The sequence below is a fragment of the Fopius arisanus genome, unplaced genomic scaffold, assembly GCF_000806365.1.
Source record: "Fopius arisanus strain USDA-PBARC FA_bdor unplaced genomic scaffold, ASM80636v1 scaffold00063, whole genome shotgun sequence".
NCBI lineage: Eukaryota > Metazoa > Arthropoda > Insecta > Hymenoptera > Braconidae > Fopius > Fopius arisanus.
In genome coordinates, this window is record NW_011887802.1 from 26,886 (window position 1) to 49,726 (window position 22,841).

General features: G+C 40.2%; 4 protein-coding genes across 7 annotated transcripts; 1 reads left to right on the forward strand and 3 right to left on the reverse strand.

Annotated features, from left to right (window-relative positions):
* Positions 1–272: 272 nt before the first annotated feature.
* On the reverse strand, positions 273–5,016 carry LOC105268920 (plasminogen activator inhibitor 1 RNA-binding protein). 4 transcript variants are annotated; one of them, XM_011308839.1, is made up of 7 exons: positions 4,612–5,016; positions 3,550–3,709; positions 3,038–3,253; positions 2,768–2,776; positions 2,576–2,647; positions 1,859–2,387; positions 273–1,763 (listed from the first exon to the last, which is right to left on the reverse strand). In XM_011308839.1, the coding sequence occupies exons 1-7, from the start codon at positions 4,871–4,873 to the stop codon at positions 1,647–1,649; spliced, it is 1,365 nt and encodes a 454-aa protein (XP_011307141.1). In that variant the 5' UTR covers positions 4,874–5,016; the 3' UTR covers positions 273–1,646. The 4 variants fall into 4 exon arrangements, with proteins under 4 accessions (XP_011307141.1, XP_011307139.1, XP_011307140.1 ...); XM_011308837.1 differs by having other exon boundaries at positions 2,576–2,659; XM_011308838.1 differs by lacking the exon at positions 2,768–2,776 and having other exon boundaries at positions 2,576–2,659.
* Positions 5,017–5,706: 690 nt separating this feature from the next.
* On the forward strand, positions 5,707–9,971 carry LOC105268921 (asparagine-rich zinc finger protein AZF1-like). The gene is made up of 2 exons (XM_011308842.1): positions 5,707–6,259; positions 7,530–9,971. The coding sequence occupies exons 1-2, from the start codon at positions 5,896–5,898 to the stop codon at positions 8,837–8,839; spliced, it is 1,674 nt and encodes a 557-aa protein (XP_011307144.1). The 5' UTR covers positions 5,707–5,895; the 3' UTR covers positions 8,840–9,971.
* A 303-nt stretch (positions 9,972–10,274) lies between these two features.
* LOC105268922 (uncharacterized) lies at positions 10,275–15,585 on the reverse strand. The gene is made up of 2 exons (XM_011308843.1): positions 15,435–15,585; positions 10,275–15,359 (listed from the first exon to the last, which is right to left on the reverse strand). Exon 2 carries the CDS (start codon positions 15,321–15,323, stop codon positions 10,581–10,583), a length of 4,743 nt encoding a protein of 1,580 aa, XP_011307145.1. The 5' UTR covers positions 15,324–15,359; positions 15,435–15,585; the 3' UTR covers positions 10,275–10,580.
* A 537-nt stretch (positions 15,586–16,122) lies between these two features.
* On the reverse strand, positions 16,123–22,781 carry LOC105268923 (uncharacterized). Its single transcript, XM_011308844.1, has 3 exons — positions 21,721–22,781; positions 21,511–21,569; positions 16,123–21,407 (listed from the first exon to the last, which is right to left on the reverse strand). The coding sequence occupies exons 1-3, from the start codon at positions 22,151–22,153 to the stop codon at positions 18,078–18,080; spliced, it is 3,822 nt and encodes a 1,273-aa protein (XP_011307146.1). The 5' UTR covers positions 22,154–22,781; the 3' UTR covers positions 16,123–18,077.
* Positions 22,782–22,841: the final 60 nt, after the last annotated feature.

Below are 22,841 nucleotides of genomic sequence, written 5' to 3' on the forward strand. Positions count from 1 at the left end.
CGCCAATTTTCATTATTTCTTCAGGAAATGGGATTTCTAATAGTTGATGGTTCTGCAGTTCTGGACTGTCGAAGCACAATCAATAATTCGTGGATTTTTCATCACGTTGATTTACCTAAATTTTTAATTATCCAAGTAGAGATCTCATCAGGTTTTTCTGCAATCTGGCAATGTCGTGTGACTCTCAACATTCGAGGATTAAAATTGACTCAACAAGGAGAGGATGCGGTCCGCTATCGTTCCGGGGTAAAGAATCATTCATGAACAATTAATTCTTCAAAAGAAAAAATCATTGCTATATATTTCTATATAAGCCAAACTTAGTCTATCCAGATAATTCATAAATCGAAATATCCAATTTTTGTTTCTTATATAGAAATACATTTTCTTTTTTTATTTAATAAAGTCCCTTAAGTTTTTACGCACGGCAGGTATTTATCGTCCTACCGATAATTATTTTTGTCACTTTTTTTTTAACAGCGCAGAGGAAGGCTTCCAAACACCACTGGGTTTACAATTTTTTTACACAATATAAAAAAAAAAGAGAATTAAACGAGGTGTTCAAAATTCATCATCATCTACAGATGTATTTTACAAGCGTACTCGATCGTAATTCCCATCCAATCATTAGCTTCTCAATAATAGGCCCTTGTATTGACATCAACAGATTAAAAATTGGCAAAAAAAAGTAAAAAAAAAAAGATTCATTATTTAATCTTCCTCATCTGTTTAATTTTATTGTAAAAATTATCTCTCTACTCCGTTATTTGCTTTCAATTGTGCCGTTGAGATTGGAATCATTCTGAAAAAGCACCAATCAATCACAACACTCTACAATTAATGCCTTTTTTTTGCTTTTTCTCCAAACACTATTTCAAAAAATTGTGAGACACATTTTTCATTTTTTTCATTGAGAAAAAAAATCTCTTGTGTGCATGACCATTAGTATTATTCTCATACCAAAGTTGAAACACGAAAAAACAGTTCTCTTTAAAAGAAACAAAAAGAATAATTGCATTCATCGTTTTTTTCACATACACACTGGGTTTTATCTCACGTTCGCACGATCCCCGTTCATTCACATTTTTTTTTCATTTGTCTTTCTTTTTCGTTATTGCTGACAACTAGTTGTGATGGATCTAGAAACAAATAACGTTATACCAGTACAATTTTTTTTGTTTTTATAGTAAATGTGTTTACTTGGTTTTCCCGTTGTCATTAAAGTCTCACTCTACTTATCGTGTCCCTCGTTTGTCTGGTATTTTATAATATGCTGCCTCGGCGCAATAGTTTCAATTTTTCGTACGCTCACGTTTTCTTTTTAAATGTCAAGTACGTATACAGTTAAAAGTGTATGCATTAAGTGTTATGTCGTGTATTATGCATCAATGAATGGTTGTATCATACGCGACTTGTTGGCAACTGTAGGTTTAAAGTAGCAAGGAGTAAGAGTAAAGATAGTAATTACGATGTTTTTTTTTGTTATTTTACTTTTTGTCAAACTGTCGATGATTGTGTTGTTACGATGGCTCATGGTAAAATATGGTGGGGACTCATTTTGTTTTCAGGTTTTTTTTTCGTTAATTAATTCTTTTCCCTCTCTTCAATGGGTACTGAAGAAACTTGCGGTAGGTGAAGATGAGATCTTAACCCAAGGAGGGAAAATCGTGCTCGTCGTCAACCTTTGGGGCATTCTGACGTCCACGTGGAGATCTCTGCTCTACCACCGGTCCAGCAACCTTGATAGCAGCTGCTGCAGGCTCCTGGAACAATTGGGTAATAATAATTAAATAATTTTTTTTTAATAAAAAATTTGGGATTTGATGAATACTTCCATTGGAAAGAAATGAAAACTTACAACAGGAGCACGAGGCTCAGCGGCTGGGCCACCCTCCCTGGGAGGGCCACCACGATTGCCACCAAATCCACGTCCATTCTGGCGATCTCCACGTTGTCCACGTCCTCCACGTCCTCCACGTCCACTACCTCCACGTCGTGAGTCAGTAAACTGTATCTCAATATCGTAAACACGTTTCTGTCTGCCAACACGCTGCGGATACTCCACAGCGGCATCGTAATCCTCCTCCTCCTCATCATCCTCCTCGGCGCCCTCCTTCTTCTTCTCGAGAGCGTACATCTTCTTCCAACGAGTCAAGTCCTCACCCTCACCAGCCTTGCGAAGATTGTAGGTTGGCTTGGCACGAGCACCACGAAGAGCTTTCCATTCGTCAAATGTCAATTCCTTGGCCTCTTCCTCGGCTGGCTTCTCCTCGGTCGAGGCATCAGCTGGTGGAGCCTCACCCTCTTTCGCTTCGGATGAGGTGTTCGGGGTATCAGCGTCAGATTTTTCAGTGTTCCAGTCCTGGTGATCATTGTTGAGGCTTTCTCTGTGGCAATTACCGAATTTATTATTATTCTTTTTAACTCCTTTGAATTTTCAAGATATAAAGAATACGCTGTGAAGGTGTGAAATGTTTTTTTTAATAAGCAATATAAAGCAATATAATATAAAAGCAATAAGCAAATGAGTCGCACGTTTTTCATCTTGACGTGAATAAAAATGAAAAAAACTTACTCAATTTCATCATTATGGGTTCCCCAGTTGTGGCTGCCAGCGCCATCCTTCTTGTCAACTGGTTTCACCCCGCTGTAATTATGCCTGTTATTAACAATACACCAAATACACATATTACCCTTTTTAAGACAACAACTGAATACACAGAATACACAAAACATAAATCATGCAGAAGAGCCAAAGGACTCTTACCTCGTTTGCCTGCTTGCAAACATAGGCACAAAGAAATAAATTTTTCAATTAGTACTATGTTCCATCAATCCCAGGTTAATTTAGATTTTAACGAATCTTATCCCATCTCCATTTCTTATCATCCAGGTGAATTAATTTCAATACTTATTCAATTAGTGTAAATATTTTTAGACATGAATCGTGAAAATGTAAAGCAGATGAAAATTGTTGGTGGGAGAAATTGCTGGAGGTTTTAGTGGAATGTCTCAAATATGTAATTAGTTAACTTACGTTTTGTCAGAGCCTGATTGACGATCGAATTCACGTTTTCCCCGGTTATCGAAACCAGATCGTGCACCTCGTGGTCCACCTCGGCTGCCACCACGTGGTCCACCACTTCCAGCTCCACGTGGGCCACCGCTGCGGGGACCGCGACGATCGCCAAATTCACCTCGTGGTCCATCTCCAGACTCACGGTTACGGAATTCTCGATTGTCTCTTCCCTCACTGTAACAAGCCGAAAAAAAAAAATCATTTTTACCTCTATAGTCTAACCCACGTTTTCTATAAAATGTCTTGATTATCAATAAACATTTAATTATATTTATTTTGCATATTTATCTGTTAAAATGAATAGATTTCATTTATTTAGGTTACAAATTAAAATTTGGAAAAATTATGTTTGAGCTGGCCTTCTATCAGATTTACTCGAGGCTCACATATTTCAAAATATTTCACATCAATAATTAGTGTAGGAGTGACTCACTCCGCTTTTAGGTTGTCAATGAAAAATTAAAAATTACCCAGAAGGAGGTCCTCTTCTCACATCACCACCGTGACCACGGGGAGGTCGATCGCCATCTTCACGATTGCGCCTGTTGTTGTATTCTTCCCGCGATTCACCGGAGAACTTGACGTTGCGATCATTGCCACTGGATCGCTGCTGCGAGGATTTTTTCTCCACTATCAAAGAAAAAAAAAAAGACGAAAATTAAGACTTGGTACCTCGAAATGACGCCAAATTGACAAAATGAATTTTTTGTTTCTTCAGAAAGACCAGTAGAAACAAAAAGTTGCAATACTGGGGACATTGCCGATACCAGTGAAAAATAAAAATCTAAATTAATTCACTTCCGTCAAGTAAATATATGCGAATATTTGCCTTCGCTGAAGTCCATAAATTAAATTGGTAAAAGTATTTTTTTCGCCCCTTCATTTTTTTTTGTCCCACAGCCGACATATTGGCAACTCGAGTCCAAAGCACATGGCAACCATGTGGCCTTCCAATCCATAAGATTCGCGTGATCCTCGCATCTAAAATCCCCTGATAAACCCTAGAAGCCCTCAATTTCACCTAGCAAATTCCTCAATTCCCCATTTCCCTGAGAAATAAAAATGTACAAATGCAGAGATACGATATATATAGCTATCCACATATATATACCACACATCATCACTCCATATATGGACAAGGAACTATAGACCTCCAGGAGCTTAAGAAGCCCCCAAAGATCCTGCGTCACAAATCCCCTCTAAAAAAAAACCCTCAAACGGCCTACCCGATGCGAAAAAATCCCCGAAAAGGGGAAAAACCGCGCCAATTTGCAATTCCCTGTCCCAAAGACCCTAAAAACCTGGCAAATAACAAAACCACAAAACCGCTGAACCCCAACAATTGGCCAAACAATAATAATCAATATCACGAATCACCCCGATCCGCAATGAGTTGCAAATACTGAAAAAAAAAAATGAACACGAGGTGGTGATATCCGCGAACATGTTGGCGGCCATAATAGCGTGCACGAGGGCAGGCGGCAATTACGGGAATAAATGGAAAATATTGAAAATAAAAATCCGTCACTCACCCTGTTCCTTCTTATTCTCCTGTGGCTTCTGTGCCTTAGGATGTTCCTGATTATCCTTGATAACACGTGGCTTAGGTGGTTTAACACCGGTTGTCTTTGTTGGCTCCGGTTGCTTGCTCTTATTCTCCTTCTCGGACAACTTTTCCTTCTTCTTAGCCTCCTTCTCCTGTTCCTTCTCTTTAAGCAATTCCAGTGGATCCTCGTCCTCGTCAAGTGCCAGGGAAAATTTATTAGTTACAGTGATACTGTATGAGTTCTCCATGGCTGATGATATCCTCTCTACTACGAGGATTTTGAGAAAATTTCACGGCTACTTTTGAGCCCTTGTGTAACAGAGACATTCAATATTTCCAATATGGCTGTTGTCGTGGAATCGACTACCACGAGGTCTGCCGCCGCTTTGGGGAGGGACCCTGCAACATTGTCTGCAACCCAGCGACTCCTACCCCCTCCATTTTCAATAAATAATCGATCATTAGACCATCAAATTATTGCATTTGATTTATAAAAATATTATAATCATTTTTATTACTATATTTTTATTATTAACAAACCCATTATTCTGTAAATATATTATTTATCCGGTGATCACTCGCTCTCTTCAAGGCGGACATTCACCGCCGACTGTACAAATTATGAATTTCATTTGTCAAATATTTTCCACTTATGCATTGTCTCCGGATAAAGCCCGGTTCATCGGTTTTATTCTGGCACGGACAACGGGTTTTGAGTGATTTTTTATGAATCTCATTTGTACATATCGAAAATATTGTTGCTAAATTGGATTAGGGCTCGTCGCCATGTGCACTGTCTCATTCTACCGACCAATCATCGTTGACATCCTCTGACGAAACGATTTTACTGTAGATAATTGGTATATTGCAGACGAGAAAACCTGCAAAATTTTTCCTTCTCTTAATTATTGATTTTTACGTTTAGTCAGGGGTGGAGTTTAATTGGAGGGATGATTTTTTTGATAAATTTTGGAAAAACTGGTGTTGATGGTCTCGAAAATTTTTTGGAACGACTGGAGGGAACGAGGGATTATTCATAATTTTTATTGGGACTGTACGTGAATTCCAAAAAACGTTTCTCAGGTTTCCAGTTGGCGTCGTTGGGGCGCCACATTATTTTGGCGGTTGAAATCAGTTGCACGCGGCTGTGGCTGATGTTAAGAGGTCGTGTTAACGTGTTTTGTTGAATTTTCACTGTTGATTAGCAACAATTAACAGGTAAAGATTGAGAAAAAGAAACAGGGAGTGAGTGAGTCATAGTGATATAGTGATGGAGTTGCATACACCACAGAGGGATACACGAGGTCCTGAGGACGCGGGTCCCAGGAGTCCACCTATGTGCGACACAATGCTCTACCCCTGGAACTGGGGTGAGGAAGCGAGAAATGTTAATTTAAGCCCTGGAAGTTCCTGCTCATCTCCTGAATACAGGGAGCATGGGGCTGGGGGTTTGAGGGGTAGTGGGATGAGGTCAGGTGGATCAGAGAGTCATCGTCGAGGACGACCAAGGGCTGATGCCCTCACTAATCTCATGAAACAGGGCAGCACATCCCCCAGTAGCATCAAATGCACATTCTGCAATCGGGTTTTTCCCAGGGAGAAGAGTCTCCAGGCACATCTCCGTACTCATACAGGTACATCATTTTCTAATTACCCATTGATACCTCATTAATTCTCCATTTATTCTCTATTTATTATCCATTTATTCCCCATTTAATCATTTAAATTCTGTTTTGGTGGTGGCATCAGGGGAGGCGGTGAGCAAAAAAAATTACAGTTCTTTCATGTGGAAATTTTTTTTGTTTTGATTGGAAAGGATTGGATCATCTTTCTGACCGCCGCATGGTGCCTTGAGGGCCTCAATATTTTTTTTTTTTGTGTAATATTCAGTACTAGTTATTGGGCAGTTCAGGGTAATTGAGTATAATTTTTTAATGGTGAGGATTAAGTGGGTTTGACGGGTCATTTGATTGTTTTGGGGTGAGTGATCTTGGATGGATAGGTGAGGGGTTGAAGTTCATTGAATGGTGGCAATGAGAGATGTTCGGGAATTGAACACTGTTCGGTGAATAGGTAGTTGATACTATTAACGGTCACGCGTGATCACGCGTCCCGCCAACCGCCATCATGCGCGCTTTAAATTGTTAAATGGCCACTTTCACATGTGCACAACACGGGCTTGATGGATTTTCCATTTCATTTACTTTTTTGTTCCCATATCTTTTGAATATTTGCGGTTGCTCTAGGTCATCGGGAGTTTCTTTTGTCTCGAAACGATCTTCTTTTATTGTTGAGATTCTCGGAAGCCATTCGGCCTCTGTCACAAAGGAAATCGTTCCGCTTATCTCTCTATTGAAATATTTCTCCAGATTTGTGGGGGAATGTGGCTGCGCGTTTTTTTGATTTTTCAGACATTAAAACTGAGTTTCTCGGGGTATTGATAAAATTATTTGTCGAAATTGTAAATGAATTTAAATAAATGGTGTTTTAATTCATTTTTTATAGTAGTGAGATTGCAAAGTTTGCGAGATATGATTTGATAGTACACTTTATACATTCATTTTTGAGGGACTTTTTCGAAAATAATATTGGCATGATTAATTGAATGTGGAAAAAGAATGTTTATTATTGCGATATATTATCGATACATACTCTTTCCATTTTTTTCGGTATCTATTACATGAAATTAGAAGAATTTTATGTTTAAAGTTGATAATATAAATATTGGTATCAACTTTAACAAAATTATGGAAACGGCATGAGTAATAACAAATATCTGTGAAATATATTAAAATACACAAAATTGAAAAATATGTTGACTTTTTCCATCTTATGACTGGACCAATTTTCTGTGAAGTTTACGTGTATCTCAATAACAACAGAATGAATTAATAAATGTTTCAGGTGAACGTCCATACCCCTGCGACTACCCAGGTTGCACAAAAGCCTTCACCCAATCAGGTCAGCTGAAAACCCATCAACGACTGCACACAGGTGAAAAGCCCTTCCTGTGCACCGAACCCGGTTGCGAGATGAGATTCACCCACGCCAACCGACACTGTCCAGACCATCCCTACGCAACCCTGACTCGTTCTGACGATTTCGTCCTGAAACCAGTGTCCGGCAACACCGATCTACCCCACGACGTAACACGATGGTTGGAGCGTTACAAAATGGCACGTGAAAGAGAGGACAGAACGCCCACAGGTAAAGATAGAAAGAAAAAGCCCTGGAAGACAAATTCAGAAAACAAGAAGATAAAATCACGAAAGGGTCTGATGATGGATGGAGCTGGGGGTCAGGAGAATCTCGTGAGAAAGCCAGCTAATCAGAGGCTCTACTGCAACGAGAGTCAGAGCAGTCAGGAGGAGAGTCAGGACGACGAAGATCCAGCAGAAGCCTGCTCTGTGCTCCAGCACTCTGAGGATGAGGAGCCCTCGACAAAACTTCCAGTTACACCTTTGAGAAGACCCCTGGACAGGCTGCAACCGAAGAAACGTTGGTTGAGAGAAGCATGCCTGGAGCAACAGCTTGCGAAACCACTGAGATGGGACTGCACCAGAGCAAATGATCCTCAGAGCAACAACGACAATACTGACAATATTGATAATTCTGAAGAGCATAATCTTAGCATGGGACTCTTCAATTCCAGATTCACTGTCCGGGATTTATCTCATCATATTGAATTTAGTGGTGATAATGCACTCGAGGGCTACAACAATCCAACGAAAATTGACTGGGATAATTGTATTCTTTCTCATAAACAACCCGAGGTCTCTCCTGATTCTCAAGCAGATGAAAATGATAAATCTCATCAGTGTGCAGAATTGAATACTGAGTGGACTGCAGCATGCAATCTGCCTGCTAGTAATTCAGGGAACTCTGAGGAACTTTTGGAAATGTTGAAGCCAGTGAGACAGGTGGAGAATGAGCTCAGGCCAACTGTTCTCATGTTAGCAGGCTCAAGCAACACCACAGAGCCCATGAGGAGCATCCAGAGGAGCCCGGAGGAAACGAAAGTTAAAGTTGTCGTTGTGAGACAGGATGAGGAGCAGTTGACACTTCCACCTCCGGAGGACAATAAGAAGTGGCTAGGGGCCCTGGCACTCATGGAACTCGCCAAGAATCAGGAGGAAGCTGCCAAGGCACTTGGATATGGGAAGGGCCCTGACCAGTACAGCATTCATCCCAGTTTTGATTATACTCATATTTAGACTGTGATTTTTCATTAATTCATTTTTTGTCAGTTTTTTCCTCTTCCTGTTCATGTTCCTTCCCATCTCTTTCGTCTTCTGCAGGGTTGTAAGTTTTAATTATTAAGTTTGTATACGGTTTAAATTCAATTTGACTTCCTTTGCTGTTACTTGACAATATTCAACATTTCTTTTTTTTTTGCGGGAGGAAATTTAGTAGTGGATCAATTGTTACTGAAAATGGGGCAGAATGGATAATTTAGAGTTGTATTTAGACACTCCGTGAATTTATTTCTGGATTGATTGTTAAACATCGATTACTGGTTTCAAAATTTATTGTTTTTGAACCTATGCACAGAAATTTAATGAGACAAACGATAAGAAAAAATATTTTCACTTCAATTGGATATCATTTTCAGAATGTCTCAGTCCTAGTAATTGATTTCGAGTTACATCGAGGGTAAGCTGTGCTTATCATCAGAAAGAAATATTTCAACATTCCATTTTGGCCCAATTTCTTCCGCAGACAGGTCGATGATTTTGGTGGTGGTAATAGAAAAATGATTATCATTAGATATTTGGGCATTTGATTAATTCGAGGATGAGTCCTTTTAATGAAAAATATCTGCAAGTGTCGAGGGAGTTCCTCTGTAGCTGAATAAATTACCAACAGAAGAGGTCTCTTGACTTACATCGCAGAACAAATTGTTAAAAAAATTTGCCTTATGTTATGCTCCATGAATCCACTACTGAATTCGTTGCTGATTCAATCCTCTAGAAATCGAATTGATAATCAGCTGTTTGACATTATTCCCGTTTCACCACCATTTTTTATTGTTTGAAAAACGTCAAGATCATCTCAATCTTAAATTTGTACTGGAGGACGTAGAGATAACGAAACAAGAGTATAATGTACTTTCAATTGTGACACAGATTGCCCGATACTTTCAGTGGTATATGCGAAATACAATTGTCAAACTCAATTGTTCCAGATGAGAAAACTGTGTGATAATAGTAACGATATGTTTAAGGACAAGAATGTTGAGAAAGAATCAATATTTATGCCATGTGTTTAAATAATATTATGTTTCATGTAAGGATGTTTGATTATTCATCCTGGAGTAATTGCCGTTTCTTCATTCTGTCTCATCAAAATGTATATAAAGTATACATAAAGATATATTTTAATAAATATTTTTCAATTGAAAGTTAATATTCAATGTCTTGTTATTTATTTACCCCAAATCGCACGATTATTTGAGAATTCCTACAGTTGGCGAAATATTCTACATTTGGCTCAATTGACTTCACATTTTTATATTACATCATAAAAAGCTTTTATTTCAGAAAATATTTGAATTCCATAAATCTTCAGCAACAATTATTATTCGATTATAATCGATATTAATTTATACAAAATTCATTCAATTAATCTAAAACCGAAAAATTCCTGAAATTCTTCCATTTCTTTCTATTTTTCTTTTTAATTAATTAGATCATTCACACTGAACTTCGAACAATCGTTAAAATCAAAAGCATATACTTCAATTTCTCCAAAGTTATTACAAAAGGGACTCTCCGAAGAAGTACGTACAACGGATGTATTCCAGAAAATATTCTGTTCTGACAATTGACTATAAACCATCACCTTCTGAATTGTTCTGTGAACATCAACCCAAAAGTGCAGTATAAAAGTATAAAAAATATGTACTACATTCTTTAAAAAAAAATCTCAATCACTCTATAAATACTAAATACTTAATTACAATCTCTTTCGAGACAATTTGGTTTCAGTGGTAGAACTCATTCCAACAAGCCTGCGTGAACGTCTAGGCTCGATAATACTTGGTTCTACAACCTCATCATCACTCCCTACACCCTCCTCATCATTTATTCTAATTCCCGGAGTCCTACGCCGAGAGTTCTTCACAGAGAGCCTGTCAACCCCATTAGCAGGTTCAACTTTCGAACCAGAGGATCTAACAGACAGTTTTCTAACTCTTTTGGACACAGCATCAACCTGCGAAACAGAAGATCTCACAGATAATTTCCCAATGCCTTTTGCAAGTGCTGCGACACTGGGATCAGTTCCTTTTCTCGAGGATTTTTCAGTAGGACCACTGGGACGTGATTTTGAAAGTTCTCCAGGTCCTGCAGCAGTCGACGACAAGTCCCCAATCGACATCATCGACTTGGCAGTCTCTATGATTCCCTGTACCTCTCCAACATCTAAATAAAATATTTCCGTACCCCGTAGTGCCTTTCGACTCCCCCCCGAAGCCCCTTCCACCTCATTCTTCCTCTGTTTCTCGTACCTCGTTAACCCCTCCTCCAGAATATCCACAAGCTTTTGAAGGAGATCATCAGTAATTGGGCCCTCTGCCTTCCTACTGAGGACATGGAGCTTGCGAGACAGATCTGAAGCCACCCTAATAGCTTTATTGATGAGTGTTGTAAACTTGACACCAAGATCGTCACATTTAGGTACTGGAGATGACTTCCTTGTTGAAATCTTTACAACATCATCATCCTGTTCAAAATCATTCTCTGCCAGTTTCCTCCTCACTGGTTTCACCCTTGTCACCACTCGTTTTTTTCTTTTATCAGGTACTACGAGCGGTGGACTGAGCTCTTCAGGATCACTCTCAACAGTGCCAACATTGGCCTCACTCAGAGATAAAATTGGAGCTTTGTTCTTCCTACGAGGACTCCTGGAGTCAGGCCTGGGGCTGTTTCCACTTTCCTTGATTGGTGTGACACAGAAGGCTTCTGGTATTTCCTGATGATCTGTAAACTCATGAACATCGATGTCATCCACTTTTGGAATGACTAGACTAGACGTGGGTAATTCCTCAGGGAAGACTTTCTCGAATCTGTATTCAAAGACGATTTCCATTGCACTCATGTACACAGGGTGACACTCGAGCTTGTAAATATCACAGATCTCAAGTGCCCAGCATACGAATTTTCTCCCCTCCTCGTACGTGCTGTTGTCTTTTTTTAAAAATCTTATAAAATCCAGCAAGAAGAGGACGTAATCTATGATGTAATAATATTGGTAATTATCCTCCTTCCTGGATAGATCCAGTAATTTTTCACTGATATTCAGTGCTCCCTCGAAATGCTGCCTGGCGTAATGCCTTAGATTCTGGAGAGTGTAGAGCTGAGCCCTGATGTGAGTGCAAGAGAAAACGAGGAATTTGTAAGCATCATCGACACACGTGAAACACTTGCACTTCTGCCCGTGACTCATAAAATCGGGAAGTGCGAATCGCTCTCGTCTGAGAATTGGAGATGAGTCGTTCTGAGGAATGTCCCTGATGGGATCCATCAATGCTCGATCAGGGAAAGCATTTAAAAATGAAGACGAATCAGGGATCTTCATCACTTCCCTCTCCATAAATCCAGAAAATGTTTCCATCTGCAGGATATGCTCCATTCCCTGGAGCTTGACTTCACAATCCTCCAGTTGATTCCTCGATAAATCGATTATGCAGAGGTATTTTAAAATTTCAGCCACTCTGAGAACTGATATTTTGGGCTGGCAAACTTTGAGACGTCTTACCAGGTGAGCTGTGACTTCTCGGTATGAGAACAGAGCATTCATTCTGTTGGCAATATTGCAGGACACTTCAAAAACCATATCCATCTCGTAGAGACTCCACACGAGGTCCTTGAGTTCGGCAGCTGTGTCGTCGATGAGAAGCATTGCGTAGAGAATATGCCCAAAGATTCCAGTGTACTCGAGATTATTCTTTCTCTCCGGTGGAAAGTTGTGGAATTGATGGGTGAGAACAATTTGCTGACTGAAAATAAATGTTCCACAGTTTTCACTGATATTCAGTGGTGCTGCTCTCATTCCCTCCTCGTAGAGCTGATCAGCCTTTTTCGTATTTCCAATGTAGTAATAATAATCTGATAAACTCAGTTTGAACATGGCAATGATGGCTGGCACCTTTGGCTCCTTCGAATTAATCAGCTTGCTTGCTATTATCTCTTGGGAATTTTCAATCCAGTCGTCGTTGATGTATCGAGATGAGATGCTGCGAGCTGTGATGTACACAATCGACTCGTGACTGTCGGTTTTAACAGCACAATGGTACCCCATCTTCCAGAATTTAATCTCCAGTTTTCTGTAGCGGTAGAATCGCGAGTATTCCCCAGCTACGATGATAGCCTTCACTGTTGATGTTCCACCGATCGAATCCCATTTAGTTATTAATTCTGGAGTTAATGACTTGTTCCACAAATTGTAGATGCTTTCTAATTGTGATGCAATTGATTTTGCAGTCTTTATGTTTATTTGACTGAAGGTTGGCACAACGTTGGATTCTTTAGTGCTGACACCATTATTAGATGCTGCATAGAGCTTGATATTAGCGACCTTCATTTCGACTTTCGTGGCTTCTTCAATGGATCGAATCTCCTCAAGAACTTCGTAAAGAGCGAAATGTGCCATGAGATATTGGATGTAATGAATATTAGATTTATCGTGCTTCAAGGACTTCAACTTCCCCATGGCTGTCTTTAGGTGATCGGACGAAGGGGTTTTTGATTGGAAGTTGAGGGAGTGATAACTAATCTGATGCACAGCTGTTGCATAAGTAATTTCATCAGCATTGAGTGTCTCAAGGCAATCGAAGACAGCGAGAATGGCCTCAGAGAGATCGAGCTTCATCGCAATGTGGGATTTTATCTCCCTGATGCAGATGTCCTGCAGCACTTGATTTTTCAGCTCTATCTTTCCTAGACCAAGAACTCTTAGGTCGTCTGGGTGCTCCCGTAGAAAATTCACTAGAGTCAGATGCCGATAGGATGAATTCTGGTAGTGAATGAAGGACCAGTTCCGATAACCCTGGCAGTCTGGATGAGTCGGATGAAAGTACACGTTGAGAGCAGCGTAAATTCTGGCCTCCTCGTACTGCCGATTGCCATAATAAAGATTACTGAGTCTGTGAAGGGCTAAGGACAGTGGTGGCGTTGAAATCGATAGACAGAATTTCTTATCCTCGTCCGTGGCTTTCAACTTGATGATGCTGCTGGCTAGGAATTTGTAAAGCTCAGCACTTTTTTCGTAATGACACGATGAGAAGTTCAAGGCGAAATTGTAGATGGACACTGCAGTGCTCAGCCAATTGCTCTTCCACCCTTCGCAGTTTTTCCTCTGAAGATCATAGAGAAGGTCGACACACTGGGTGGAAATGATTGAAAATTGCTCGAAGAAACCTGGAGGTAATTGTGACTTTGGACAGAGTCGACAGAGCACAGAGAGAATTCTAGATTTCACTTGGGATGAGGTTGCTTGATCTTGGAGGACTAAACAGGTCTTGGTTCCACATTTGCAGAGAGAGTGCACCTGATAGGTCCTGATGATCTCTGAGAGATAATTTAAGAGGTCTGTGGTGCTCAGAATTACCTCTCGTGGTGGCTGGTCCGAGCTGTTCTGGCCAAGCTCCCCCCAGAGCATACACAGTGTCTCCAGAATTGAGGAGATAGCATAGATATTTGATTTTATCAGGCTCTCCTCACCATAGCTGAGAATCATGCCTTGAATTCTCTGGATCAGATCGTTTATCTCCTCGATATCGATGGTGGAGAGATTTGTGAGAGGTATAATAAAAATGTTGGAGAAATCTGCCAGGAGTTGGTGGCACTTGGATGCCTCACGACTCTCCAACGTGCACATTTCAAAGTTCTTTAGGATTTTCTTCAGGATTTTCCGCAGTGTTTCCAATTTGTTCTTCTTTATGTAGTATACGGAGAGCTTTGAGATTATTTTCGTGAAGTTCTCGTATGTTGCGGACCTGTTGCGATCCCCCAGATGCAGCTTTGTTTTACTCAGGTACTTCAGAAAAAACTTGTCAGTGAATTCATCGAAGTGTTCTCTTGAGCACTTCAGATGCTCCAAGAAGTCTGAGTAGAGAAGGAGTTTGAGCAGAAGGGATTTGGAGCCATCGGATTTAGCGAGCTGTTCTATGTTCAATTGGTACTCAATTATTTCGAGGATTTCGTGGAAGATAGTGGGCGTGAGGGATCCTGGTTTCATCGATCTCATTAGCTTGTCGATTGAAACGTAGAGCATTGACCAGAGTTTTGTATAGTGCTCGTTCAAATTCCCACCTTCGTCTAGCATCTTCTGGTGCCAGGTTGATGGAGGTAAGAGGTAATTGCAGATTGTCATCGCTTCTCCGTATAGTCCAATCTCTAGCAGGACTCTGATTATGTGGTACAGGCTGGAGAAATAATTGGAGGTGTTGGGAATCGAGCAGAGACTCTTGCAGATGTATTCTGATAAATTTGATATCTCGTAACCACATTGGCGATTTTTCAAAGACACTTTCGTGACTGTTTGACAGAGGTAAATCAGAAGCCTTAGGAGGTATTTGGCCTTGCTGGATTCATTCTCAAATTCATAATTATCTATTTCTCCTTGAACTTTTGCGAATTCATTCATCTGTATGTCAGCTACCCATTGTTTAACCTGCGCTGATGCATTTCGATTCATTTTTGATGATTTCAATTGTTGTTGTATTTACTCCAACTGTAAGAATTTGAATTTATAACCTCTAGCAAGAGTCAACGTTTAATGCAAAACATTTGAAAATTGGTGACTTACGTTTATAAAAAATAGGCTATTAAATTGAATCAGGCACTTCTGGAAATGAGATGAAAGCGAACTAATTACGAATAAAATTGTTTTGTCTTTTTTGGAGGGAAAATTGTGAGTTTACATCGTAGCGTTCAATCACTCACTGCCATGATTGTAAGGTGTCATGGTGGTTGTAAAAAGTATCATGGGGGGTGAGCCGAAGGATGCGTTCTCATTGTGAATGTTCATGATGGCGGGGTACCGTATTTGAGTTGAACCAATAGAGATGACTGAATGCAAAGGAAATAAAACGGTGGGACATATGAAAATAAATAGACGGAACGAGAATGTTTGATAAAATTAATGTATTTCTTTCTTTAAATTTTTCATTAAAAACCTAGATGCTGGAATGCGAATCATCTACACGGTGTGACAGATACAATATATATATTTATATATATATATTTATATAGATTCTTTTATATGTAAAACTACTTACAGTATCTCCATACATAACTATTTTTGTATTTTTCTTTTGAAGAGTGTATCAACGCAATTAAACGGTAATTAAATATTAATGTGTGGGGATAATTAATGGATTGTAAGGTCAGCTTGGAAGGGGCAAAATGGGTCAATAAAAGTCAAATGAAATATTTGAGAGATTATCTTTGGAAAAATCACTGAAGCGTGCGGCATTGGAGAAAAATTATAATATCAGTGAATTTTTGGAGTGACATTTTCGGAAAAAAAAACAAATTTTATCCTGAATTTAATTAATGAATAATTGAATTCGACCATTTGATCACTTCCCCACTGATCCCATAGGAAGAAAAATAAAATAAATTGGAAAACGCCAGACAACTCACCAGACACAAATATTACGCATCTCATATCTCTCTATTTACCGATATTCATTGATTTTCCATATAGTATCTCAATAATCTCGCTCTACTTTTGATAAAATTGAATTATTTACAAAATATACAGACCAAATATCATTTTGCTCCAATTATTCCTCTCCAATACTAGAATATTCCAGAGTACTTCCACATCTGGAGTAATTCTGGACTTTTACTGATTATTTCCTCTCGTTTTTCTTATATAAACTATCTACATCAACTTGTAATCTTCTGCTCTGTGCACCTCTCGTTTAAATCTATAAAATCGTCACCACCAATGAATATCTATGAAATCATCTTTAAAAGTCCCTCATAGATCATTCATTACAATGCAATATGAATTATTATCATTGACACTGAAAATTATCTTCTTTTGCTGTTCACTACGGTACATATGTAATCCCCCTGGTATTATCGTAATTTTTCATAATTTTATCAGTCAAAAAATGCAAAAGACCGGTTTATCTGCTCCCACTGGTCCTAATTTTCAAATTGAAAGAGGAAAAACCCATCAAAGCACAATAATTCGTGAAAAATACGATTGATCATCGGTAATGAGTGGGATCAAGACAATTGTACCTGGAGCCTCCTAAGTTATAAATAAAAACCATATATTAATAAATTATATTTCATATAAATATTACCAAAGGGACATAGCCTTGGTCCCGTGATGCACTGAAAAATAATTCCTCCACAATTACCTCGATCCCACACTTCTTCATACGAAAATAGAAATAAAAATCTTTTTCACATCTCGTCCCTTCATTCATTCATCACTCATTCATCACTCAAACGTGTTATTTTGATACTGCCACTATAATCACCGGGAGAAAGCTTTAATTGTCAAAGCAACAAAAGTCATTGAATAAAGCATAATCAGGGATCATAATGGAAAGAAAAATTATCAGAGGGCAATTCGAAATTATGGAAATGTCAGTACCAAAGAAGTAAAAAAGTTTAATATTTTATAATGCATGATTTTAAGGGGAGACTTTACGCTTCATGAAGAATTAAAATCTACGAAAAAATCGAATAGCCTCTATTTCAATTGATTTAGTTCAAAATTGAGCGAAAAAAATCATTGAATTATACGCAACGAACATCAAGGATTCCCTTCTTCCAATTGATTTTGTGCAGGCATTTAGATTAGCGGAATAGTATGTGTTTTTCTCGTAACCAATTTACATATTTATAAAATTCCCTTTGGATTAATTTGTACACAAAAAAAAGATCATTGGTTTTGTTTGCGTACATTTAAATGGAGATTAACTCAATATTCAATTTAATCTACTGAAAATCGAGGCACTTGAATGAATTTCACCCGTTGAATCGTCTAGATTCTTTGCAACCCGCAAGAAATTTCAACATACTTTTTTCATAAATTAATATTATAAACTGCAATAGTGTTTTCTACAACACTCGATGATTTAAAAATATCACGGCAGTCTCCCATTAAACTATTTTACCTCTTGACTACCAACACCATATAATTGAAAAAATTGAATGCACCTCACGTATTAATCCCAAGCAATAAACTATGACTACAAATAATTTAACTGGACTCTACATCCACCGGAAAAATCATAATCAATGACTCGCGTGTAAAATATTTACAATGCACAATGAAATAATAATAATAAACCATAAATTTTCACAAAGTAAAAAAGAAAGATCAATCACGTGTTTTCCCCGGAAAACACTTTTCTCCAAAAATTCACGACTGAATTAATGAATTTTAATACAACAGAATAAAACGAATGATCGAACCAATTCACGTTGCTCCAGTGTCATCTCCAAGCCTATCAGTGCAGGATCTCTTGGCATCGTCCTTGTGTGCTTGACCAACGGAGGTTGATGATTTTCTCTTGTGTCCAGAGGAAGAGCTGCTGGAAGATCTGCTGTGATGTGATTTGCCCTCATCACTTCGTCGATGAGACGAGGAGCCAGTGCTCTTGGGTCTGTCCTTGCTGTGACTCCTCGAGGAGGATTCCTTGTGATTACCGGACCTTCGATCTCCCTTACTCGAGTGCCCAGACGTTGATTTACTCGACCGATGGGACTTTGAATTTTCCTTGTGACTCGACCTCTTGTGATCTCGATCCCTCCTATCACGATTCCTTCTCTCTTTGTGCCTCTCCTCCCAGTCCTTCTTCTCTCTGATTTCTTTAGAAATCTCCGAAGGCGATATCCTCTCCTCCTTTCTCTCCAGATTTTGCTCGTCATTACCTGCGACATTCTCCTCGATATCTGCAGCAGAGGCTGAATGTTTTTCAAGACTTTCACTCATTGTGAAAACGAAATTAGTGTTTTCTGTCCATGGAGAGGATTCTGGTGATTCTGGCTCTGGCGGTGGAGTGGTTGGAGGCGGTGGTGGAGGAGGCGGCGGTGGTGGTGACAAGAGCGGAAGAGGTGGAGCTTTCCCCGACGAATCCTCCTGCATTTCGCACTTCGCTCGTTCCCTTACTTCCTCCTCAGCCATTTCCACAAGGGCTTTAACAGCATTTTCAGTGGCTAACTCCATCTCAGACATGAAAGCCATCACAGTTTCATTTTCCAGTAATTTAAAATAATGCTCACGCCTCCTGGAATCCTCAAAATTCTTAGCAGCCAATTCATGACACTCTCGCTTAATCTTCTCGAGGACCTCCTTCGAGGCCTCAGACACCCCCACTCTGAGGGACTGACAGACCTCATCAACATCAGTTTTTGATTTATAAATTGCTATTTCAAGTGCTTTATCAACAACTTCAGTAGCATAAATTTTCCCAACAGATTGCCTGACTTCCACAAGATCTTTATCAAGAGTGATGATGATAACAGGCTCTGCTGGAGGTTCAGACTGCTCCTGCCGTACTTGAGGAAGTTTATCGGCATCTCCTGGCTTCTCCTCCTCCTTAACCCCGGACGAGCTGTGCCTCCTCTCCCCGTGTTTTTTCTTGTCAGATCGACTGGATGTCGACGAGCGTCTCTCTGACTTCCTGTGCTTGTCATGATGGTTTTTACCATCAGATCGTCTCCTCTCCTCATTTCTCTTGGTCTCTTTGAGACTGACATCCTCATCTCTCGACTCCTTTCTTTTGATATCACCCCTGACATGATCCCTGCTCTTGTGCTCCTCCTTACTTCTCTTCCTGGCATGCTGAGGATCAGATTTCTTGAGATTCCCCTGATACTCAGCAGCTCTCTCCTTGGCCTTTTTCTCAGCCATATGCTGCCTGTCAGCGTTCTCCTTCTGCTCGTCCTTCAATTCCTTGAATTTTATCGAATTCTCTGGTATCGATCGATTGTGCCTGATGCTACCATGTACCACGGGATCAGGGTAGTACTGTTTGAGTCTAACATGCCAGGCAACAGAAGACACTGCAGATATCGTGCGAAACTGGTGAATAATATTTCTGGGGAGAAAATAAATATCATTGTCGTAGAGATTGATCTTTGCATATCGAATCCCCTGCCTTCTCAGTTGATTCAATTTGGCGTCCTCAATCCACTGGACACACTGGGATATCGGTGGCTCGTGGAGATCTAGCTGTAGCTTTTCCACGAGATCAGGAAAATCCCCAGCATAAAATGCCACAACGTCCTTTGTTATCCTGTTGAATTCGTAAGGCTGTCCTCCATGGATGGCCTTGAGCACTCCCACAGCGGCTGTTGTCATCCTGTCGAGACCGTGACCCACGTGGTCGGCATGGGCACGCGTGCGGTCTTCAAACATGTACTCTCGAGCTTCAGATAGACGTGGAAGATACTGTAAATTTCTCAACTCATTGATGCCAGTTCTACGACGTTTGCAAGGGCTCTTGTTCATGTCTGCAGTGGGCACCAGCTGCTCACCAGGTCGAATCCAAAGGATTGGGCCATCATTGGACTCCTGGGGTGTCTCCATCTGCACCACTGACAGCGGTCCCCAGGGCATCGTTAGCTTCAGAAAGGGATCCTCCTCTAGGCGCTGGAGAAGGTCTGGAAAATAGCCTCCAACCTCCTCGTGAACTGTTCCCACTAAGCTTATCTGGTGAAGTGGTCCGTACCTCACTGTTCCATTGTTGTAAGCTTTATAGACTTGCTCTTTGTACTGCAGCATCGTCGTCGTCTCGATGTCACTGTTCCTCCCCAGGACCCCATTTTTCACAGTCAAAGTTGGATAATGACTCGCCATGTGGTCCAGCAGATCTGGCAAATATGCAGCTGCGTTGTGGACAATTCCCATGACATTGTAAGCATTTCCATTCTCATCCTCTCCAAAAACGACTTTGAAGAACTCGTGCGCCAGCTCGTCAATCTCCTCCTTCGGGAGAATGTCTATTTCATCCTGGTACATGTGAACAACTGTTGCTCCACCATTCGGATAGGTCTCGATGTGGATGAATCTCCTGTACTTCAATCCTGCCAGTTGATCTGACTTACTGATGGATTTGTTGAGTGTCTTGCTGGTTTTAGTCTGCAAGTTTATCCGGAGATTCTCGTCAGCTGCTGTCAGGGGAGTTGGAAATTTGTGGTCCTTCAGAGAGGATTTTAGAGAGTGACTGCTACTCTTGTCTCGTCTGCACTGCACCCCTATGCTTGCCCTTTTTATTTTACTTCGTTTATAGCAACGAGAGCAACGGTGTCTGTCACTGTGATCTCTGCTGGGTTTTTCAGTAGTTATTGTAGATGAGTTTGATGTAGTCGAAGAGGATGACGAATGATTCCTCGAGAGTTCCTGAGGAGGTTTTACCTTTGTATCTGGCAATGCTGGGGTCGAAGGATGAACATCTTCAGGCCTGTCTGGAATCTCCAGCTTTATCATCCCCTTCACCATCTTTTCGTCGTCCTCGTGCTTTATTTGGACCTCAGGCTCAACTTTTATCGTCTCCGTTGTATTGTACTTAGCAGTGTCCATGGAAATATCAACGTTTGATAGAAATGGGGGACTCGAGGTGTGATCCGTTGACACTCGAGGTGGATAATCTGGGCTTCGTGGACTCGTTATAATGTCATTGCTTGTTTGTGGGCTCTCACCCAATTGTGGCGTTTTACTCGACACATTGCCGCACTCGTCCAACTTAACCGGTACTATGTTGCTGTCGAGGCTTGGATCGCTGCCAAATGTTATAGTGTTAGCCTGAAAAACAGATAAATCGCATTAGACATTAATAGATCACTTTTCCATCGTCGGTTATTTCATTATGTTATTATTCAATCGATTATCAGTGATGGGTTCTTACGTTCTGATGAGTGCTGAAGACATCGGGGAGATGATGCACTGGTGATTTGTCACGATTGTCTGGAAAGAATATTTTATTAAGGAATCACGAGGGTTATTATCCAAAGATAATGACTATCCAGTTTTATTATTATTTTTTAGGCATTAATGCGGGTGGTGATTGCCAATTGAAAATAAACCACAAAGAATAATGAAAAAATTGCCAAGTTACCCTGTTGGGGAAGACAAGGGGACATTTCCGCGTTGTTGCAGGCACCTCCAGGCATGTCGCATGATTCTGAAAGACCAGTTTGCAGACACTCACTGACATCGCACGATTCCATGATATTGATTATTTTATTATTGACAAGGGTGTCATTGACATTTTTATCATCACTTGACACTGATGTTTCGGTTAAAACACTGTTTCTCGGTGACGCTGGTGGTAAAATCGTGGGCGTCCCGCTGGGCGTCTTTATACCAACACTTTTGAAAGGATTGTTGTCGTCAGGTGAAATTTGAGGATCTGTCAGTTGTTTAGATGCACTTGTTGGGATATTGTAGATGGGATTGTTGATTGCGAGGAAATCGGGGTGACTGTTCAACTCACTATTGACATTGTAGTCCGCGTTTGACACGGTGATAGTATTCTCCTCGGATGCCATCTTGATTCTTTAGCCCCTCGGCACCCCTCGTCATTCTTCTGTGGCCCATGATTGCCCAACTATTTTCCCACTTCCGTATGAAATCTTCTTGTGGATCTGCCATTCTATTGGTTCAGTAGACGCCATTTTCTAGTGGGACATCGATGTTTTATTGGTTCTCACAGAATTGCACGAAAAATTGCGGTTAATATTTATGTATACAGGTTTTTCTAATTCTCTAGTCCTCTATCCAAAGAGGATTGGCCAAAGTAGAGGCTCAGTTCTGGGGGTTTGAGTGACCCCAGCGGCATCGTAGTAGCCGACCCCATAAGAGGGAGGGCACCACACGCAACGCTGGGGTATCTGTCGTTAACCGACTCAGCGACTTTTCAGTAGTATCCCTCCAGCTTCCCTTTTAATAACTCTGAGCTCTTCGATGCCTCAGATTCCACTGACTGGAATTTTTGACGAGCTGATTTCAAAGCCTCCGACTGCTGATTATTTGTGCTTGAACGAATTAACAGTTATTAAAAATATCTTCACAAATTTGTCAGTGATGTTTACTTGATTTACTTCAATAATAATTTAATATCGTACTTACCGTTTTGGGCAGAGATGGATTATCTGGAAAATATAATTTACTCCGAAATTTGGACTGCTAGTTACTCCGGAAATTAATCGTTTTTTCCAATAATTGTTAGCTAGCACC